Raw genomic sequence first — 19,988 nt, 5'->3', positions numbered from 1 at the left:
CCCCCGGCATGTAGGTGACTCCCGTAAGAGTCGCTGCAAACCAGTGGATCAGTGGGAATCATTTTTCTTTGCTGCTGGAATGCGTTTATTTTTTTTTTAATGGGTGTGTATGGAGATGTGAGAATTTGCTTCAAAGACACGAATGAAGTCATGCAGAGAAGGCCAGCCCTGGACAAGCCGCCTCTGCAGCGCCGGGCTCAGCTGGCCTCCCCCTTCCCAGCTCCCTCCTTGGGGAGTGGGGGTCTGGGCCTTCCCGCTGAGGCCTTTCCTGGTAGCCTTGCCAGGTGGGGCGGGGCTGCCTGTAGGTGTGACTTGGGAGGGATTCCAGGTGCAGAGCAAGTCACCAGGAGGTGAGAAAGTCAAAGCATGAAACCCAGGGGCAGGCGTGGGGGCTCACAGGCAGTGGTTCCAGCAGTTCCCGGTGGGAGCTGGGGAAGAGGAGAGGGTGTGGGACAGGGAGGGGCGAACAGAGGGGGTCTCCAGTCTCAGGAAGGCAGTGAGGAACGGGGACCAGTAATAGTAACCTCGCCCTTGTGCAGACGCATAGCTCACAGCCGTTCCAAATGAGCTTTTCTCCCCACACCAGCCTATTAGTGCTGGGGAATGCTCCCGGCCAAGAGAGGCAGAAATCCCTTCCTCAGGGGATGGAGTTACAGCTGGGGAAACTGAGGCACCAGCCAGGATCTTGCTCAGGAAACCTCTGTCTTGACAGCGGTGCCGTGGGGATTTGGAACGGGGTACTGAGGCCCCTGCAATCCTGCCCCTCTGGGTGGCCCCTCCTATAGGGACATTTCGGAGGGGGCACCTGTCCAGGGAAGGCAGTGAGGTGGACTCATTCTCTGGACCCACTAAGGTGGATGCAGACTTAATTCCACTCCCACTCATGCAGCTGTGTGAGCTAGCACAAGTCACTGCTCTGAGCCTTCATGCACTCATCTGGGCAGCCAGGTGCTGAGGCCGGCCTTGTAGGGAAGGTCATGTTGATGACGATGCTCACCTCTGGAGGAGGTTGCTGGGAGAGTGCATCTCATGTCCTCATCCCCAAATGTGCACCTGGGGATAGCCGGGGTCAGAGAGCACCATGTGGCCCTGCCCTTTCTATCTGTCCCTCTGTCTCTCTGTCTTTCTGTCAGCCTGCCCGGCAGGGCCGGCTTAGTAGCACGTCGCCCTCTACAGCTCTGTTGCTGGACAGAGGCCCCAGCCGCTGGGGCCTCTGCTGGGCTGGTTTCTTCCTGGGGCTGCTTGCCACAGGGGTTCTGCAGTCCCCAGGAAGAGGCAGGTGCTGACTGGCCGTGGACTGCTGTACCTGTTCCCCAGGCTGCAGCTGCCTGGGCTTCTCTGCGCAGCTCCTGTGCCCAGCAGGGCCTCGCTGGTGTGGGACTGTCCTGTTTTGGAACAGGAAAGGGTGAGGGCTTTGTCTCCACTGCTCTGCGGTGGGAACCAATGTGCGGATGTGCATGCGAGTGTGTGTGAGCACGTGAGCCGTGTATGTTGGAGGCTAGAGGTACTTTCTCAGGTTTGGTTGGAATCTGGTGGGGTGTAAAGGGCTTGGTCAGGAGCCCCAGCAGTGCCCACACTCTCTGATCCTGACCGGACTTTGATGGCTGCTCTGCCTGAATTCTGCAGCCTGACCGTCCTCTCCCCTTAACCTCAATGCCAGCACCCCTTCAAAGCGTCCCCCTCCATTTTTCCATCTGTTGTAAGACTCTTAATGTATTTTTGTGTTTTTCTGGACATCTGATATTTTTACCTACATGGAAACTCCCTGCGGGCAGGCATCTGTTTTGTTCACTCTTAAAACCCCAGTGCCTAAAGATGGCCCAGACCAGGCAGGTTTATAGATAGATGAGTTGGTGGAAGGCCGGGTGGGCAGGTGATTGCAGATGAGTGGGTGGAAGGATGGATAGATGGATGAATGATGGATCGTGGGATGGGTGGGTTGATGCATGAGGGGTTGGAGGGATGGAGGTGTGATGGGTGGGTGATGGACAATGGATCATTGGATGGATTTGTGGGTGAGTAAATGGATGGATGGAAGGGTGGAGGGTGGGTGAATGAGTGGCTGGGTGGGTGTATGGAAGGATGGGCAGATGAGTGAATGGAAGAACAGATGGGCAAATCCATGTGGTGTTTTATAATTTCCGACATACGCTTTTCTTCTTAGGAACGCTGTGACGTTCTTTGCCTCCTGCCTTTGTGCTTTCTCTGGTAGTGAAGTTCCTGACCTGAGCCACGCTGTTGGGTTGTGTCTCAAGACTGTGCCTTCTGCATCCTCACATCCAGGGTTAGGACTGAGCTCTTTGATGGGGTTTTGAGTTGGCTTCAGGTTTTGTGCATTTGCGTGAAACGGCCTGACTTTGAAATTGTCCGGCGTTCCTGTTCCCGGCCCTTCCACTCACTCCTTGTTCTCTCTTCTTGTGTTTCGTGTTGATCTTTAATGCTGCATAAACTGAGGCTTCAAAGTGCTTAAGTTTCACCATTGCGGCCTTTGGAAATTCTAGTTTTTCTGGTTCAAAGCCCTTAGCTGTTTCTTAGGACCAGAAAGGAATTGTCTTTTTATTTATTTAAGAACCTAAGTGGTCAGTCTTTACATGCCCCCTCCACTCCTGGGGCACGTTCCCAGTGCGTTCCCAGACCTCCCGCAGGTCCCAGCCCTTCCCGTGTGCGCCCCTCTCTGGGTGCACCCTGGGACCCTCTCTTCTCCCGGCTCTTGGAGCAGCCCCTCAGGGCAGGTTCTGGAGCTCTTGAGCCAGGGGTTCACATCAGCATCCCCTTGTGTGGGACTCTGCCCCGACCTCCATGCCCGGTATTTCCTGGCCCCCTGCCAGAGCCTCCATGTAATGACTCGGAGGCCCTCTGGACACCCCGTTTCTTGTTCACAGACCAGGGGCACACCCAGCACCTGGCCCCTCCTGCGGCAGGTGAGCTGTTTGCCAAAGCCCTGTGAAGCTAGGACTTTTATGGGAGCCCCTCAGGCTGTGAGGGTTGGTGGCTCTGGTGCTGGGGTCTCTGGGCAGGCAGGGAGGGCAGTGCACCAGCCCCAAGCCTGGTGTGGAACAGGTGCCCAGTGGTGGGGCAGGTGCGTGAGGCCCTGAGGGCTGGAGGGGCCTTGGCTCCTGGGAGCTTTTATTTTGTAGTTAAGAATGCTTTTCTGGCCTGTAATCCCAGCACTTTGGGAGGCCAAGGGAGGCACATCACCTAAGGTCAGAAGTTCGAGACCAGCCTGGCCAACATGGTGAAACTCTGTCTCTACTAAAAATACAAAAATTAGCCAGGTGTGATGGTGGGCGCCTGTAATCCCAGCTACTCCAGAGACTGAGGCAGGAGAATCGCTTGAACCTGGGAAGCAGAGGTTGTGATGAGCTGAGATTGTGCCACTGCACTCCAGCCTGGGCGACAGAGTGGGACTTCATCTCTATTGAAAAAAAAAAAATGCTTTTCTCTATGGGGCTCCACATTTACAGCCATAACCAGGAAGCTGAGCCCTGCGTCCCTCCTATGGGGAGAGGGGGAGTTGTGGGGGGCCTCATGCGTGACTGAGCACAGCAATCAGTTTGCCCAGTAGACTCTATCCTTGGTGTGGCAGGCGAGGCTTCCATTGTAATGGGGTGTGCAGAGTACGGGGGAATTCTCCCCAGATTTGAATGACTCGGCAAGCCTTTGACTCCAAGCAAAATCCTAGGGTGTCAAGGGAACACCAAATTTATTCTGAATAAGAATTCTTAGGAAAAGAAAGATAAAGTTAAATTCTGATAGCATATCTGAGAACATGGATTTTTTTAAAAGAGTATGTCTTATAAAAGCTGTATTAGAAAATACACAGAGCTCACTAAATTTGACCCGAATTATTTACCTTTAGGTGATTTTTAGCGTTAAAAACTATCATATCACATCTGTCTTCAACTGAGTGGTGGTGGGAGGTTTACAAATGCAAGCCAATTTGAGATTCCCCTGAGGATTGGTGGGGAGCAGCCCCTCCAGATACCTTGTTTAAACAGCACTGTAATCACCCATGCTAACAACCAGCCCCTCCAGCTGCCTGTGAACAGTACTGTGTGCCATTCAGGCTTTCCTTAACTTTATCTTCTGAGCAGTGCTATGCTGCAAGTGCTTAACCACCAACCCCGGGGGGCATCCTGAATTGGCCCCGTTTGTAAACACTCTCACTATGGCTGGAGGTGCTGGGAGTCAGCCCTAAGGAACCCAGAGACAGGGCCTTCCCAGGCTGGTCCGGTTCATCCAAAACCCAGTTGCTCACAGTTCTTGTAGCCCTTTATTTAAAAAAAAAAAAAAAAGTTTTAACTATAAAATTAATTCATTACATCAACACCTTTCCTGCACTATTTGAATCAAATACGTGAATTATGTGGGTTTTGTGACTTCATGGGTTAAGTGCTTGGCTTGGAACTGGGGAAATCCTGGCATTTTATGACTTCGTTTCACTTTCCAGCATTTGTCAGTACCTGCTTCGGTGGGGACCCGGCTTTCCCCAGGCGACCCTCCTTGCCAAGTGCTCAGCGTATGCCCTGCACACACCAGGCATGTATTGGGCACTCACTATGTGCCTGCCAGCCTCGGACTGGCCCCAAACAGACCCTGTCACTTCCTGCACAGAGCTGGGGAGAGAGACCAGCAAGGAAACGGTCACACAGGCAGGGCTGGACATGGAGCTGGCGGGGTACTTGGCAGAGAGGAGAGATTTGGGGTCCATGAGAGCCCCCAGGAGTGCCCTGAGCAGGCAGGCGGGCCGAGCTTCCCGAGAAGGGAGTGCCCGAGGCGGAGGACAGGCATAGTCAGGGACTCAGGTGGCCTCCAGGCACTGGAAAGCCATGTGCAGAGACCAGGAGAGAGGACATCTCTCACTGGGTGACAAAAGTGACCACCTGCAGAGTACGCACAGGGCCATGAGTAGCAACCTGGGAGGAGGGAGACAGTGGGGCCGGCACAGGCCAGTGAGTGTGGTGTGGAGGGGGCTGGGCACCTGGCTAGGGCTGGGCCCTGGGAGCCTCAGGCTGGGGTCTTTATGGAGCACTGGGATTCTAGCCAGTGGGACTGACACGTGGTGAGGCTGGTGATGTGGAGCACTCTGCCGTTGTGATGCAAGGGACATGTAGGTCTGGAGACTGTGGGGTGGGCACAGGGGCCGTGAGGCGAGGGGGCCGGTGGCCGTGCAGGGGGCTGCTGGAGGCAGGAGGGGCTGCAGCGGGGGCACCGTCTCTCCCTGGCTGGGTGGTGGAGGATGAGCTGTTAAAGACTGGGAGCACCGTCTCCTGCAAGCAGGGACAGCAGCGCCCGGCGAGTCCTGGACGCTTCCACCTCAGAAGCATCCGCGGGAAAGGCTCCGCCAGCCAGGCGCTGCTGCTCGCAGGGCACCGGGCTTGTAGAGGCCAGAATGTACTTGGTTGCAGGACAAACATGGGGGTGCCGCTGGAGTGGATTCAGTAGTAGCTCCCAAAATCCATTTCTACACAGAATCTCATCATGGGACCTCAGTTGGAAATAGGGTTCTTCCAGATGTAATTAATTTGGGTCCTTGAGATTAAGTCATGGTGGGTTTAGGGTGGACTCTAAATCCAATGACTGGTGTCTTTATCTTTTCTTTTTTTGAGACAATCTTGCTCTGTCACCCAGGCTGGAATGGAATGGCGCAATTTTTGGCTCACTACAACCTCCACCCCCTGGGTTCAAGAGATTCTCCTGCCTCAGCCTCCCAAGTAGCTGGGACTAGAGGCATGCATCACCACACCTGGCTAATTTTTTATATTTTTAGTAGAGATGGGGTTTTGCCATGTTGGCCAGGCTGGTCTCGAACTCCTGACCTCAGGTGATCTGCCTGCTTCTGCCTCCCAAAAGTGCTGGAATTACAGGCATGAGCCACCACGCCCAGCCTTAGTTTTTATTTTTGAGATGGAGTTTCGCTCTTGTTGCCCAGGTTGGACTGTAGTGGCACGATCTTGGCTCACTGCAACCTCCACCTTGCGGGTTTAAAGGATTCTCCTGCCTCAGCCTCCCAGGTAGCTGAGATTACAGGTGCTCTCTACCACACCCAGTTAATTTTTTTATAGAGACGGGGCTTTACCACTTTGGCCAGGCTAGCGAACTCTTGAGCTCAGGTGATCCACCGGTCTCCGCCTCCCAAAGTGCTGGGATTACAGACATGAGCCACTGAGCCCGGCCTGGTGTCTTTAATAAGAGGAAGGAGAGTGAGATTTGATGGCCCTGTGAGAACAGAGCAGAGATTGGAGCTATAACAGCCACAAGCCAGGGACGCCAGGAGCCACCAGAAGCTGGGAGAGGCAGGAGGGACCCACCCCGCAGCCTCCAGAGGGAGCTGGGCCCTGATGATCCCTTGATTTCTAGCTCCTGGCCTGCACATTGTGAGGATGGATTTCTGTAGTTCAAAGCCTCCAGTTTGGGGTCATCTGTTACAGCAGCCACGGGAAACGCATACAGCTACTTTCTGAAAATGAAAACAAAAAACTAAGCAAACACAACGTCTCAGTAAAAAAGCAAAGCAAACCAACAACTCCATGGAGATTCATTTCATTTGCGACATACTGAAAGGAGCAAGACCTTTCAGGCGAGGGACGAACTTCTGTGCTTGGGTTCACTGCGTTCTCACGGGCGTTGGCAGCCGCCTGTCCATCTCCAGTCCCTGCACAGGCGCCTCCCTCGGGGGGCAGGACTAGTTTGTGTCTGTCACCCTCCCTTTCACGGGGCAGCCTGAGGATGCTGGGGGCCACTGGAAATTAAATTTGGAAGCAGGAACGGCCGGGCGCAGTGGCTCAAACCTATAATCCCAGCACTTTGGGAGGCCAAGGCGGGTGGATCACGAGGTCAAGAGATCGAGACCATCCTGGCCAACATGGTGAAACCCCGTCTCTACTAAAAATACAAAAATTAGCTGGGCGTGGTGGCGCATGCCTGTAATCCCAGCTACTCAGGAGGCTGAGGCAGGAGAATCGCTTGAACCTGGCAGGCGGAGGTTGCAGTGAGCCGAGATCACACCATTGCACTCCAGCCCAGGCAACAGAGCAAGACTCTGTCTAAAAAAACAAAAACAAAAACAAAAACAAAACAAGGAAGCAGGTATGCCACTGCGCAAGTTCAAATTCAAACCTTCCAGATACAGACAAAGCGCTGCCTTCACTCGGGGCTGGGCCGCCTTTCCCTGGCCTTTTAGAGGAAATCCCAGGCTGCAGGTGAGAAGCCGAGCCTTCCAGCCCTTGGATGAAGGGAGTGTGAGTTCCAACCCAGGGCAGGTGGGACCAGGAAGCCGAGTGGGGGTCGGGGGCCTGGGCTTCCCTTTCCTCTGGGAGAGCTTGAGCCCCAGGCCCAGCCTGTGTTCTTAGTACCGGGAACAGGCAGAGGCAGGTGTGGGAAGGGCAGGGCTGGGCCCCACCGGCCCCTTTGTTTGCCGTCCTGGTTGGGTAAGTACACTCATCCCCTCACGGCGGCTTTGTTATTCCAGAGTGTGCTCTGCTTGGCCGCTGGCTGGAACTTGGAAAGTTCCCAAATGTCACATATTTAAAAAGTAGAAACAAGATAATTTGAAGTGTGCAAGGGAGGAGAAATATACCTTAAGCTTCATGCCTCCTGTGAACGCACAGGATTTGTAAAGGCCAGCCGCCCAGCTGGACAGGTGGCCATGAACACTGGCTTGCATGCGTGAGTGAGTGTGCGGGTGGGCGTGCAAGTATGCATCTGTGTGTGACAGGATGTGAGGTGCATGCGAGGGTGTGTCAACCTGTGTGTATGTGTGAGCACCTGTGTGAACAGATACTGTACTGGAGCGAGCATAGAAAGTTAACACCAAGACAAAAGTATGCCAAATTATATGGATACGTGTGTACATGTGGCAGACATTGTGAGTGTGCGTGTGTGAATAAGGTCAGGAGTTCGAGACCAGCCTGACCAACATGGAGAAACCCCGTCTCTACTAAAAATACAAAATTAGCCGGGCGTGGTGGCACATGTCTGTAATTCCAGCTACTCGGGAGGCTGAGGCAGGAGAATCGCTTGAACTCAGGAGGCGGAGGTTGCGGTGAGCTGAGATTGCGCCATTGCACTCCAACCTGGGCAATAAGAGCGAAACTCTGTCTCAAAAAAAAAAAAAGCATTGTGCAAACATGTGTGCAAGTGTGTATGTGCACATAGCCCACCCGCAGGGTGGCGGGGTGCAGCACCTGTGGTGGGCTAACCCCCAGTAGTGGGGAGTGGTAGGAGGTTAGACAGCCTCCACGGGTGATGGGAATGAGGGTCTGGGGCTGCCTCCTCTCCGGCTGCTTTAACTCTGAGTGGGATGGGAAGTCTCTCTGTTCCCATTTCCCTGGGGGCAGCCCCTGCCAGTGTAGAACAGGTAGGTGGGATCCTGCCCTGACTCCTGGGGTGGAGGAGAAAGCACCCCCTGGCCTGTGCCTGGTTCTGACCTGGGCATCAGCTCTGCTGCCTGCAGGCCCTCGGGGTTACTGGTGTGGAGGCTCTGCAGGTTCGTGAAATTCAGCAAAAGGTCAGCAATTTCAGCCCTGCTCGTTTTTGAGACGGCTCCCGTACTGGAGTCTGGAGTCACCTTGGCTTAGCCAGTTACACGGTATTAGGTGTTACCTGGTCTTGAAGACAGGGAGATGCCTGGGGGAAGCAGAGGGAGAACTGGATTCTCCAGAAGCACCATTCGCTTCTGATGACTGCTACCCTCATTAGAAATCAGCTTCATCTGTTCCTCAAAAGCTCATTCAAAGCATTCCCTTGGGGGATCGCTTTCCTAAAACTAAGGACTGAACTCACTGAAATCAGCAGTGGCTGAGGTTGGCCTCCCTGAGAAACAGACTCCAGGCCCCAGCTTAGGAGGCGGCAGGTGTGGGGGGTTTCAGGAGCTACGTCTGGGGGCAGTGAGGGGCCTGGGCAGGGGGAGGCCGGCTGCCCAGCAGGTATACCAGGCCTTGGGCACCCCACGGTGTGCTGCAGAGCTGGGACGGCCCCTCAGGGGTGGCCTGCGTGGGGCCGTCTGATGGTCACTGTGTCCACGCTGCCCATCCCTGGATGGGGGCCGCCCCAGTGAGGGCAGTGAAACTGGGCCAGGAGGTAGAATCTGAGCGCAGGTTCTCAGCTAGGAGCCATCAGCAATCCACACCCCAGAGCCCAGTCTTGGAGGGGAATGGTGTGGGGTATACCTCAGCACCCACCCTTGACAGCACCTGGTTCCTTTTTTAGTTTTAAAAGTGGGTGTTAAAGTTTAACGTTCAGTGTCTAGTCTTTTAAAGTTGCCAGTTGTCTTATACATACCTGCTGTGGACAGAATTGTGCCCTCACAAATGTCTGCATTGAAGCCCTGTCCCCCACCAATGTGACTGTATCTGGAGATGGCCCTTTAGGGAGTACTTAGGTTTAGATGAGTTCCGCCAAGCAGGGTGGCTCCCTCAGGACCGGGAGTTCGAGACCACCCTGGCCAACATGGGAAACCCTGTCACTACTAAAAATAAAAATTAGCTAGGTGTGGTGGCATGCGCCTATAATCCCGGCTACTTGGGAGGCTGAGGCAGGAGAATCACTTGAACCCAGGAGGGAGAGGTTGCAGTGAGCTGAGATTGTGCCACTGCACTCCAGCCTGGGCAAAAGAGTGAGACTCTGTCTCAAAAAGACCCAAAAAAGTCACTTGTGGGCTGGGTAGTGGCTCACACCTGTAATCCCAGCATTTTGGGAGGCTCAGGCAGGTGGGTCATTTAAGGCCAGGAGTTTGAGACCAGCCTGGCCAACATGGTGAAAACTGTCTCAACTAAAAATACAAAAATTAGCCAGGCATGGTGGCTAATGGATTGGATGAGGGAGGTGGAGATTGCAGTGAGCTGAGATCACCACTGCACTCCAGCCTGGGTGACAGAGTGAGACTCTGTCTCCAAAAAAAGTGTCACTCATGTGTGACCTTTGACTCAGCAGTGTTAGAGATTTTCTCCAGAGAGTCTTAAAGCACACCAAGGTTTCTATAGGAGAACGTTTACTGAAAAGTCACTTGCCGTAAAAGAATTGTAAATGGCCCACATGCTCATGGATTGGATGTGAGCGATGTATGTTTAGATGTGGTCCTCTGATGGAATACTGGAATTTGAGATGGAGTTTTGCTCTGTTACCCAAGCTGGAGTGCAGTGGTGCGATCAGCTCACTGCAGCCTCCGCTTCCTGGGTTCCAGAGATTTTCCTGCCTCAGCCTCCCAAGTAGCTGGGATTACAGGCACATGCCACCACGCCTGACTAGTTTTGTATTTTTAGTAGAGACAGGTTTCCCCATGTTGGCCAGGCTGGTCCCAAACTCGTGATCTCAGGTGATCCACCCGCCTTGGCCTCCCAAAGTGCTGGGATTACAGGCATGAGCCATGGCGCCTGGCCCACGCCATACTTTTGCCTTTGTTTTTTTGTTTGTTTAGTATGTGAATGTAATTTTTTTTTAAATGCATTCATTTAAAATTCTGTAACTGGGAGAGAATGTTGCTGGAAATTTTCTGGCCGTTGGAAGCCCCTGAAGGTCTGAGAGGAGACTCTGGCCAGTGTTCACCACACAACCCAGAGGAGGCAGCATGGGCTGCGTGGGTTGCAGGCCACTGTCCCCATCTGGGGGCGGGAGTGTCACCGGCCACACCGCTGGCTGCAGGAGGATGCAGCAGCCAGTCCAGGAACAACTGGCTGGAAGCAGGACGAACATGAGACCCTCCCAGCAAATGAGGTTCTGAGCACTCGTGGTCTGAGGGCCGATGGGGAGGGGACAAAGGCAGTGTGCTATGGGCCGCCCTGCTGGTTTCTCCAGGAAAGCTTCCAGAATCTTCCTGTCACAGAGGAGTTTAAATTCTGGGGAGGACATCAGAGCAGGGTGGTGCCTGCCCTTCAGGAGCTCACAGGCTGGTGGGCGAGACGGGCAAGATTAGAACCGAGCTGGAACCCAGGGGTGACCAGACAGTGCGAGGGGTCTGTGTGTGGGGTGAGAGGTCGGGCAGCAGGCAGGGCAGGCGGCCTGCTCAGAGGTGGCCTTTGGGCCGTGTGATGGCGGCATGCTCCAAATCTCCGACGAGCCTCCCTACGTTCTGCCATCACATGGGCACAGGCGTGGGGAGGGGCGTGAGGCCCTGTTGTCTGTTTCTGGCGCGCCCCTTGAAAGAGTCCAGCTCAGCCCGCAGGGTGCTCACAACAGGGTTGGAGGCTGGGAAGGGCTCGTTGCTGCATTTTCTTTGACCCCAAGGAGTGCTTTTTGGAACCCTCTCCCCATCGGCCACCATCCTTGGCTTGCCCACCGGAAGCTGGGTGCAGCCATCTCTGGCACAGCTCTGGGCAAGTCCCCAAGAGCTGGGGGGGTTTCTGTTCACATCACAGCCCTGACCCGGAGTCAGTCGGGTTTTCTTTCAGCAGCTGACTCTGTGGCTGGGGTGTGCCTGGGGTCCTCGAGGGGCCCGTGGGCTCTTCCATGGCTGCTCAGTAACCTCCTCTCTGGTGTCTTCCTCTCACCCCGCAGGAGAGCACTGCGAGGTGGACGCCCGCTCAGGCCGCTGTGCCAACGGGGTGTGCAAGAACGGGGGCACCTGTGTGAACCTGCTCATCGGCGGCTTCCACTGCGTGTGTCCCTCCGGCGAGTACGAGAGGCCCTACTGCGAGGTCACCACCAGGAGCTTCCCGCCCCGGTCCTTTGTTACCTTCCGGGGCCTGAGACAGCGCTTCCACTTCACCGTCTCCCTCACGTGAGTGTGCCTCCCGCTGCATCACATGGGTCCCTTTAGGAAAGGGGCGAGCTGTCTCCATGCTCCCGTCCTTCGAGATCGTGATGTCTGTGTCCTCCACACATGGCCTTTGACAGTTGAGTACTTCCAGGCCAAACATGGTGGCTCACACCTGTAATCCCAGCACTTTAGGCAGGTGGATCACCTGAGGTCAGGAGTTCAAGACCAGCCTGGCCAACAAAATGAAACCTCCATCTCTACTAAAAATACAAAATTAGGCCGAGCGTAGTGGTTCACGCCTATAATCCCAGCACTTTGGGAGGCCAAGGTGGGTGGATCCCAAACCAGATCATGAGTTTGAGACCAGCCTGGCCAACATGGTGAAACTCCGTCTCTACTAAAAATAAAAACTTAGCTGGTGTGGTGGCACGCGCCGGTAGTCCCAGCCACTAAGGAGGTTGAGGCAAGTGAATTGCTTGAACCCTGGAGGTGGAGGTTGCAGTGAGCTGAGATTGCGCCACTGCACTCCAGCCTGGGCAACAGAGTAAGACTCTGTCTCAAAAAAAATACATAAAATACAAAATTAGGTGGGCGTGGTGGCGCATGCCTGTAATCCCAGCTCCTTGGGAGGCTGAGGCGGGAGAGTCACTTGAACCAGGAGGCGGGGTTTGCAGTGAGCCGATATTGCACCATTGCACTCCAGCCTGAGCAACAAGAGCAAAACCTCTTCTCTGGCGTGGTGGTGGGTGCCTGTAATCCTAGCTACTCGGGAGGCGGAGGCGGAGGTTGCAGTGAGCCGAGATCGATCACGCCACTGCACTCCAGCCTGCCAACAGAGTGAAACTCCGTCTCAAAAAAAAAAAAGTTTAAAAATTTATATATAGTAGCTTTTCATATTGTGGGGGTGTATGTGATATTTTGATAACCTTATACAATATGTAGTGATTAAATCAGGGTAATTGGAAATTCATTACCTCAAACATTTCTGTTTTCTTTGTATTGGTAACACTGCAACTTTTTTATTCTAGTTTTCTGGAAATACACAATAAATTATTGTTAACTCTATGTTCCCAACCATGCTATTGAATACTAGAATGTATTCCTAGCCGGGCGCAGTGGCTCACGCCTGTGATCCCAGCACTTTGGGAGGCCGAGGCGGGTAGATCTCCTGAGGTTGGGAGTTAAAGACCAGCCTGGCCAACATGGTGAAATTCTGTCTCTACTAAAAGTTCAAAATTTAGCCGGCTGTGGTGGTGGGCACCTGTAATCCCAGCTACTCAGGAGGCTGAGATAAGAGTCACTTGAATCCAGAAGGTGGAGGTTGCAGTGAGCTGAGATCATGCCGCTGCACTCCAATCTGGGCGACAGAGACTCCGTCCCAAAACAACAACAAAATAAATTTATTTCTACTGTGTCTTTGTATCCCTTAACCCACTTCTCTTCAGCCCTTCCCTGCGCCCTCCCCAGCTTCTGGTGACCACCACTCTCCTCTCCACCTGCAATAACGTTTAATTAAATGTGTGCACAAGAGAACGCTATGCTGCTGCTTGTCAGATTTTGTATTTGTGAGATTATTGCACTGGACAGCAATTTATGAACTGTATGTGACGGTGGCTGAACAACCAGAGCTGATGCTAAATCACTGAGGGTTTTTCAGGGAATGCCTTTAAAAGCAAAATCATAAGATGCCTCCCAAGCCTCCAGGGCAGTTACACTTCAGGAGCCGTGGGGCTGCGGGTGGGGCCCTCTTGAGCCTCTGAGAGCCGCTGCGAGGGGCCGGGTTGGGGGGCGCCTCGCTGCTTTTGTTTCAGGTGGGTTCTTTCACGGCCCCTTCTCCTCTTTCTAGTTTCTCTTTGCCAAGTGCCCGGGCTCCCAAGTGGGCTCCGGGCTCCGTTCCCAGCTGCCTGTCATCCACCCAGCTCTTTGTTCTTTCCTCCCACTTCCCCCGGGCCCCCTCTCCGGGCCCTCGGTTTCTGTTTTCTGGCCTTTCCTCTTTCTGCTTGCATTCTTCCGACCCTCCGCTCGGCTTTAGGTCTCATCTTTATTGCTCCATCCCCAGCGGTGGAGGGTGCTTGCCCGGGGAGCCGTGCAGGGCTGTTTGACACTGACCCCGCCCACCAGTCCCCATCTGGGTCCAAAGGGAAAAGCACAGAAGTGAAACGTACCAAAGGGAATCAGGTGTGACCCAGGGGCTGGGTCTCGGAAAACAAGCCTGCATTGAGTTGGTCCCAGTCTTCATAAAGAGCTCTTCTCCCCGCCCGCACAGTGGCTCACACCTGTAATCTCAGCACTTTGGGAGACCGAGGTGGGTGAATCACCTGAGGTCAGGAGTTCAAGACCAGCCTGACCAACATGATGAAACCGTGTCTCTACTAAAAATACAAAAATTGGCCGGGTGTGGTGGTACATGCCTGTAATCCCAGCTATTCAGTAGGCTAAGGCAGGAGAATCGCTTGAACCCAGGAGGTAGAGGTTGCAGTGAGCTGATATTGTGCCATTGCACTCCAGCCTGGGCAACACAGCGAGACTCTGTCTCCAAAAAAACAAACTCTTATCCCTGCCGATTCCGTGCCCAGGCATCCAGTGTGCTGTGCCGGCGTGCTTTCTTTGGTGTTTGTCATCAGTTCCTGCTGGGATTCTAGAGGGGGTTCGAGGGACAGTTGGGAACCATCAGATTTTTTTATTTGTGTGTGGTGTTTTTTTTTTTTTTTTTTTGAGACGGAGTCTCGCTCTGTCACCCAGGCTAGAGTGCAGTGGCGATGTGATCTCAGCTCACTGCAACCTCCAACTCCTGGGTTCAAGCAATTCTTGTGCCTCTGCCTCCCAAGTAGCTGGGATTACAGGCGCGGGCCACCACACCCGGCTAATTTTTTTTTGTATCTTTAGTAGAGATGGGGTTTCACCATGTTGGCCAGGCTGATCTCAAACTCCTGACCTCAGATGATCCACCTGCCTCAGCCTCCCACAGTGCTGGGATTACAGGTGTGAGCCACTGTACCCAGCTGAAACCATCGATTTTAACCCAAGAGAAAGGCTGAGGTCAGATGCTCAAGGCTGGCTTAGGCCCATTCCTGCTGCAGGAAAATGGATGAACCAACCTTAAGTCAGGGGGAGTTCCGGCTGCTGATCTCTGTTGGTGGAAACACCCAGCTAGCTCAGGAACCAGTCCCAAGCTCACTCAGGAGGTTTGCCAAGTTCTCTGAAAGCAGCGAGGTGAGGGTGGTATTGTGGTGATTTCGATCTGAAGACCCCCTGCCTGGACCCCTGGGTGGGAGAAGGATTTCTGAAAATGTGATGATCTCCTGCTGGAGCAGGTAGCTTTTTGCTCTGCGTGCTCTAAGTTCTGACAGGCCTGTTCATATTCAGGCAGCTGTTCATTCATGCCTGGTCCTTTCTTTTTAATTAATTAATTTATTTTTGAGACCAGTCTCGCTCTGTCACCCAGGCTGGAGTGCAGTGGGGCGATCTCAGCTCACTACAATCTCCGCTTCCCGGGTTCAAGTGATTCTTCTGCCTCAGCCTCCCGAGTAGCTGGGATTACAGGCACCTACCATCATGCCCGGCTAATTTTTGTATTTTTAGTAGAGACGGGGTTTCACCATGTTGGTCAGGTTGATCTTGAACTCCTGACCTCAAGTGATCCACCCGCCTCAGCCTCCCGAAGTGCTGGGATTGCAAGTGTGAGCCACTGCACCCGGCCCTCGTCTTTTCATTTATTCACACATCCCGTGTTAAGTGCTGATATGGACCAGATTCTTTGGGCTCTGGGATGCAGCATTGAATGAGAGCTGTGGTCCCTCCCCTTACGCATCCTACATTCTTATGAACCAGTGAGCCAGCAGCGTGATTTCAGAAATGAACTGAGTGATGTCATAGGCTGATGGGAGGTGGGGCAACTTAGAGTAAAATGAGTCAGGGCAGGCACAGCTTGGTTGACGCCTGAGCGATCTGCAAAGCTTGGGAAGATTGTTTCTGGCATAAGGGGCAGTGGTGCAAAGGCCATGGGGTCCTTTTAGCTCATGTTTGGGAGCAAAAAGATGCTGTTGTGGCTGAGTGCCACGGGGGAGAGGCCCTAAGAGGGGTCCTTCCACAGCATCAACCCCACGTGGGAAGGACCACGTCCCCATGCCCTGGCACACATGAGGGGATCTATTCACAGCAGCAGAAAATGTACAGCTAGCTGGGCGCGGTGGGTTATGTCTGTAATCCCAGCACTTTGGGAGGCTGAGGCGGGCAGATCACGAGATCAGGAGATCGAGACCATCCTGGCTAACATGGTGAAACCCCGTCTCTACTAAAATACAAAAAATTAGCTGGGCGTGGTGGTGGGCTCCTGTAGTCCTAGCTACTCGGGAGCCTGAGGCAGGGGAATCACTCGAACCCAGGAGGCAGAGATTACAGTGAGCCGAGATCGCGCCACTGCACTCCGGCCTGATGGTAGAGCAAGGCTCCATCTCAAAAAAAAAAAAGAAAGAAAGAAAATGTACAGCACATGCTTTCTGTCCAAACATATCTGTAACAGGTGTCCTGGCTGTGGGCCGTGCTTATAGCATGTTGTGCAAATGGGATATTTTCTTTTTTTTTTTTCTTTTTTGAGACGGAGTCTCTGTCACCCAGGCTGGGGTGCAGTGGTGCGATCTTGGCTCAGCCTCCTGGTTTAAGCAATTCCCCTGCCTTAGCCTTCTAAGTAACTGGGACTACAGGCGCGCACCACCACGCCTGGCTAATTTTGTGTATTTTTAGTAGAGACAGAGTTTTGCCATATTAGGATGGTCTTGATGTCCTGATGTGATCCACCCACCTCGGCCTCCCAAAGTGCCGGGATTACAGGCGTGAGCCACTGTGACTGGCCGCAAATGGGATATGTTCACATTCTACATGCTGTAGTATCCAGATTGCCCATGGATTCTGGTTTGCTACTTCCAGAAAAGAATGCTGCTCATCAAGCTTGATGGGCTTTCTGTTTCCCTGGGAAGGATGCGTGCCTGAGGCCGTTTCTTCCTGAATCGTGGTCACCAGCGCTCGTCCTCCTCTGGCTGGGCTTGTCACTCCTAGGGAGGCTTCTGACCTTGGGGTCTTCAGCCTGTGATGTGCTTCTGCTTGTCTCCGCAGGTTTGCCACCCAGGAAAGGAATGGCCTGCTGCTCTACAATGGCCGCTTCAACGAGAAGCACGACTTCATTGCCCTGGAGGTCGTGGACGAGCAGGTGCAGCTCACCTTCTCTGCAGGTGGGGCCTTCTCCCTAGGCAGGGCAGCTCTGAGCAATTCACAGATGCTTTGTGCATTAGAACGACCCTGGCCCTGTGCAGCACCTCCAAGCTGCTTACCCTTTCATCCCTCAGTTGTAGGTCGAGGAATCTGTCTTACCGAAGAAATCCAAAGTGCACAACGATGTTCATAGCAGTGTTATTTATAGTGCTGGAAATGTGAATGATCTGGCCCATGTTTTCAGAAACCAAAGAATCATTAAATTAAGTGTAATACATCTCTAGATTAAAAATATTATTGCCGGCCAGGCGCGGTGGCTCACACCTATAATCCCAGCACATTGGGAGGCTGAGGCAGGTGAATCCCCTGAGGTCAGGAGTTCAAGACCAGGCTGGCCAACATGGTGAAACCCTGTCTCTACTAAAAATACGAAAATTAGCTGGGTGTCATGGCGCATGCCTGTAATCCCTGCTACTCGGGAGGCTGAAGCAGGAGAATCACTTGAACCCAGGAGTCTGAGGTTGCAGCGAACCAAGATTGTGCCATTTCACTCCAGCCTCAGCAACAGAGTGAGACTCCATCTTAAAAATGTGTATGTGTGTGTATGTAGGTGTGTGTGTGTGTATAAAGAGAGAGAGAGAGAGAGACAGACAGACAGAGAGAGAGACAGAGAGATAAGGCTGGCCAGGCAAGGTGGCTCATGCCTGTAATCCCAGCACTTTGAGAGGCCAAGGCAGGCAGCTCGCTTGACCCAGAAGTTCAAGACCAGCCTGGGCAACATAGTGAGACCTCGTCTCTTTAAAAAAATATATATATATTGACAAGGCCATTAAGCATGTTATTCCAGTTGTTAGAAAAGAACATTTCTCCAAATTTCCAGTGGGTGTATCTCTGTTTTTTCTGGCACACATGAGGTTTTTTTTGCTTTTGTTTTGACACAGAGTCTCACTCTTTCCCCCAGGCTGGAGTGCAGTGGTGCAATATCAACTCGCTGCAACCTCCACCTCCCAGATTCAAGTGATTCTCATGCATCAGCCTCTCGAGTAGCTGGAAATACAGGCACATTTCACCATGCATGGCTCACTTTTGTATTTTTAGTAGAGATGGAGTTCACCATGTTGACCAGGCTGGTCTTGAACTCCTGACCTCAAGTGATCCGTCCACCTTGGCCTCCCAAAGTGCTGGGATTACAGGGGTGAGCCACCACACCTGACTTGGCACACTTGATTTTTAGGAGTGAATTCTGCCATCTCCTCCTTCACCGGGAAGTTCTCCATGATGGCTCAGAGGTGCTTCCGTCTCTAGAACCCTGGCCCGTGTTAAACGACCTGTGTGTGATAGTAGAGGAGGGAGCTTGGTTTTCTGTGTGCAATAAAGAAAGGGAGGGACCCATAACAGCAGCCGACCACAGGGGGAGAGGTGGCCACGGCCCTCCAGGCTCTCTGAGGTGGGACTAGGCTATTCCCCTGGCCAGGGTCCCCAGACCCACACCCCTGTTTCCAGAACTGCTGGTTCCCTGGAGATGGCAGTCCCTGCCCAGGACCTGGTACCAACCTCACCTGTTCTTTGGTGCCCCTGAAGCTCCTTCCTCCCAGCTGCTGCTGACTTGGGGTTGTGCCCTGGAATCCCCGAGGGGACTTGCCCGCCCCACTGCAGCAGAAGCTGGAGGGGTAGAAGCGACAAACACCCCGAAGCAGAGATGCACAAGAGACGAGTGTGAAACCTCACGCTGGGATGAGTTACGGGATTTAAAAGTTGTTAAAAACCTGAGATGACATTTATGTGATTGGACCTAAAGGGGAATGGGTTTTGATGATTTTGTCTACATTGATGCAATGCATGAGAAAAAGGATTCGACCCCTGCTGCGGTGTAGGCATGACTGCTGCTAGTATGAACAGATGAGTTTCCCGTGTTTACATTTTCTCATATTTAGGAAACAGGAATGAGACCTAGGTGCGATGGCTCATGCCTGTAATCCCAGCACTTTGGGAGGCCAAGGCAGACAGGTCACAAGGTCAGGAGTTTGAGACCAGCCTGACAAACATGGCAAAACCCCATCTCTACTAAAAATACCAAAATTAGCCGGGGCATGGTGGCGCATGCCTGTAATCCCAGGTACTCAGGAGGCTGAGGCAGGAGAATTGCTGGAATCCAGGAGGTGGAGGTTGCAGTGAGCTAAGATCATGCCACTGCACTCCAGCCTGGGCAAGAGTGAGACTCTGTCTCAAAAATAAAACTGGAAAAGAGGAACAAGAATTACTTTTGTAACCAGAAAAGAAAAGGGATGGAGCAGTGGGTGCCTCCCACCATGGTGTCGTGGGGAGGGGAGGGAGGACGTGGCCGTGTGCTCCTGTCTCCCTGCCCACCTGCAGCCTTACAGCTCAATCCTCAGGCCCTAGGAGGCCTCGCCAACCTCTACTTTCTCTCTGGGTCTCCCCCCAACCATGCAGGTGAGACGACGACGACCGTGGCTCCGAAAGTTCCTGGTGGTGTGAGTGACGGGCAGTGGCACTCTGTGCAGGTGCAGTACTACAACAAGGTAGGGTGGGCCCCACCACCTCCCCCTGGCACCGGGGTGGCTCAAGAAGGTGCCCTGGGGCCGGGCGTGGTGGCCCAGCACTTTGGTAGGCCGAGGTGGGCAGATCACCTGAGGTCAGGAGTTCGAGACCAGCCTGGCCAACATGGTGAAACCCTGTCTCTACTAAAAATACAAAAATCAGCCGGGCATGGTGGCGCATGCCTGTAATCCCAGCTACTCAGGAGGCTGAGACAGGAGAATCACTTAAACCCAGGAGGCCGAGGTTGCAGTGAGCTGAGATTGAGCCATTGCACTCCAGCCTGGGCAACAGAGTGGGACTCTGTCTAAAAAATAGCCCTGAATTTTCTGTCTTAAGACGTTCATGCTCTGAAAGTTTTTGTAAATGTGCTATTGGAAAGAGTGGTTTAGGAAATGCACATTGTGGAGGCCTGTGTCCGTACACCTGAGCATTGTGCGAGGGGCAGAGTCCCACCTGGAGCTCCGGGTAGGGGAGGGACACAGGGACCCCGGAGATCACTTGCGCCGGGGGAGGGACACAGAAAGGC

At 53.4% G+C, this 19,988-nt stretch overlaps 1 protein-coding gene across 2 annotated transcripts in view; it reads left to right on the top strand.

Moving 5' to 3' along the window:
• The window catches only part of CELSR1 (cadherin EGF LAG seven-pass G-type receptor 1), a 177,214-nt gene that overhangs the window by 85,326 nt on the left and 71,900 nt on the right, over window positions 1–19,988 (top strand). For both annotated transcript variants that reach the window (XM_064368229.1, XM_064368228.1), the window contains exons 3-5: window positions 11,494–11,716; window positions 16,808–16,923; window positions 19,355–19,443. In XM_064368229.1, the coding sequence (XP_064224299.1) occupies window positions 11,494–11,716; window positions 16,808–16,923; window positions 19,355–19,443 (428 nt within the window). The remainder of the gene's footprint in view (window positions 1–11,493; window positions 11,717–16,807; window positions 16,924–19,354; window positions 19,444–19,988) is intronic.

The sequence above is a fragment of the Aotus nancymaae genome, unplaced genomic scaffold, assembly GCF_030222135.1.
Source record: "Aotus nancymaae isolate 86718 unplaced genomic scaffold, 86718_ANA_hifiasm-v0.15.2.pri h1tg000076l, whole genome shotgun sequence".
Lineage (NCBI taxonomy): Eukaryota > Metazoa > Chordata > Mammalia > Primates > Aotidae > Aotus > Aotus nancymaae.
This window is presented reverse-complemented; position numbering and strand designations above follow the sequence as displayed.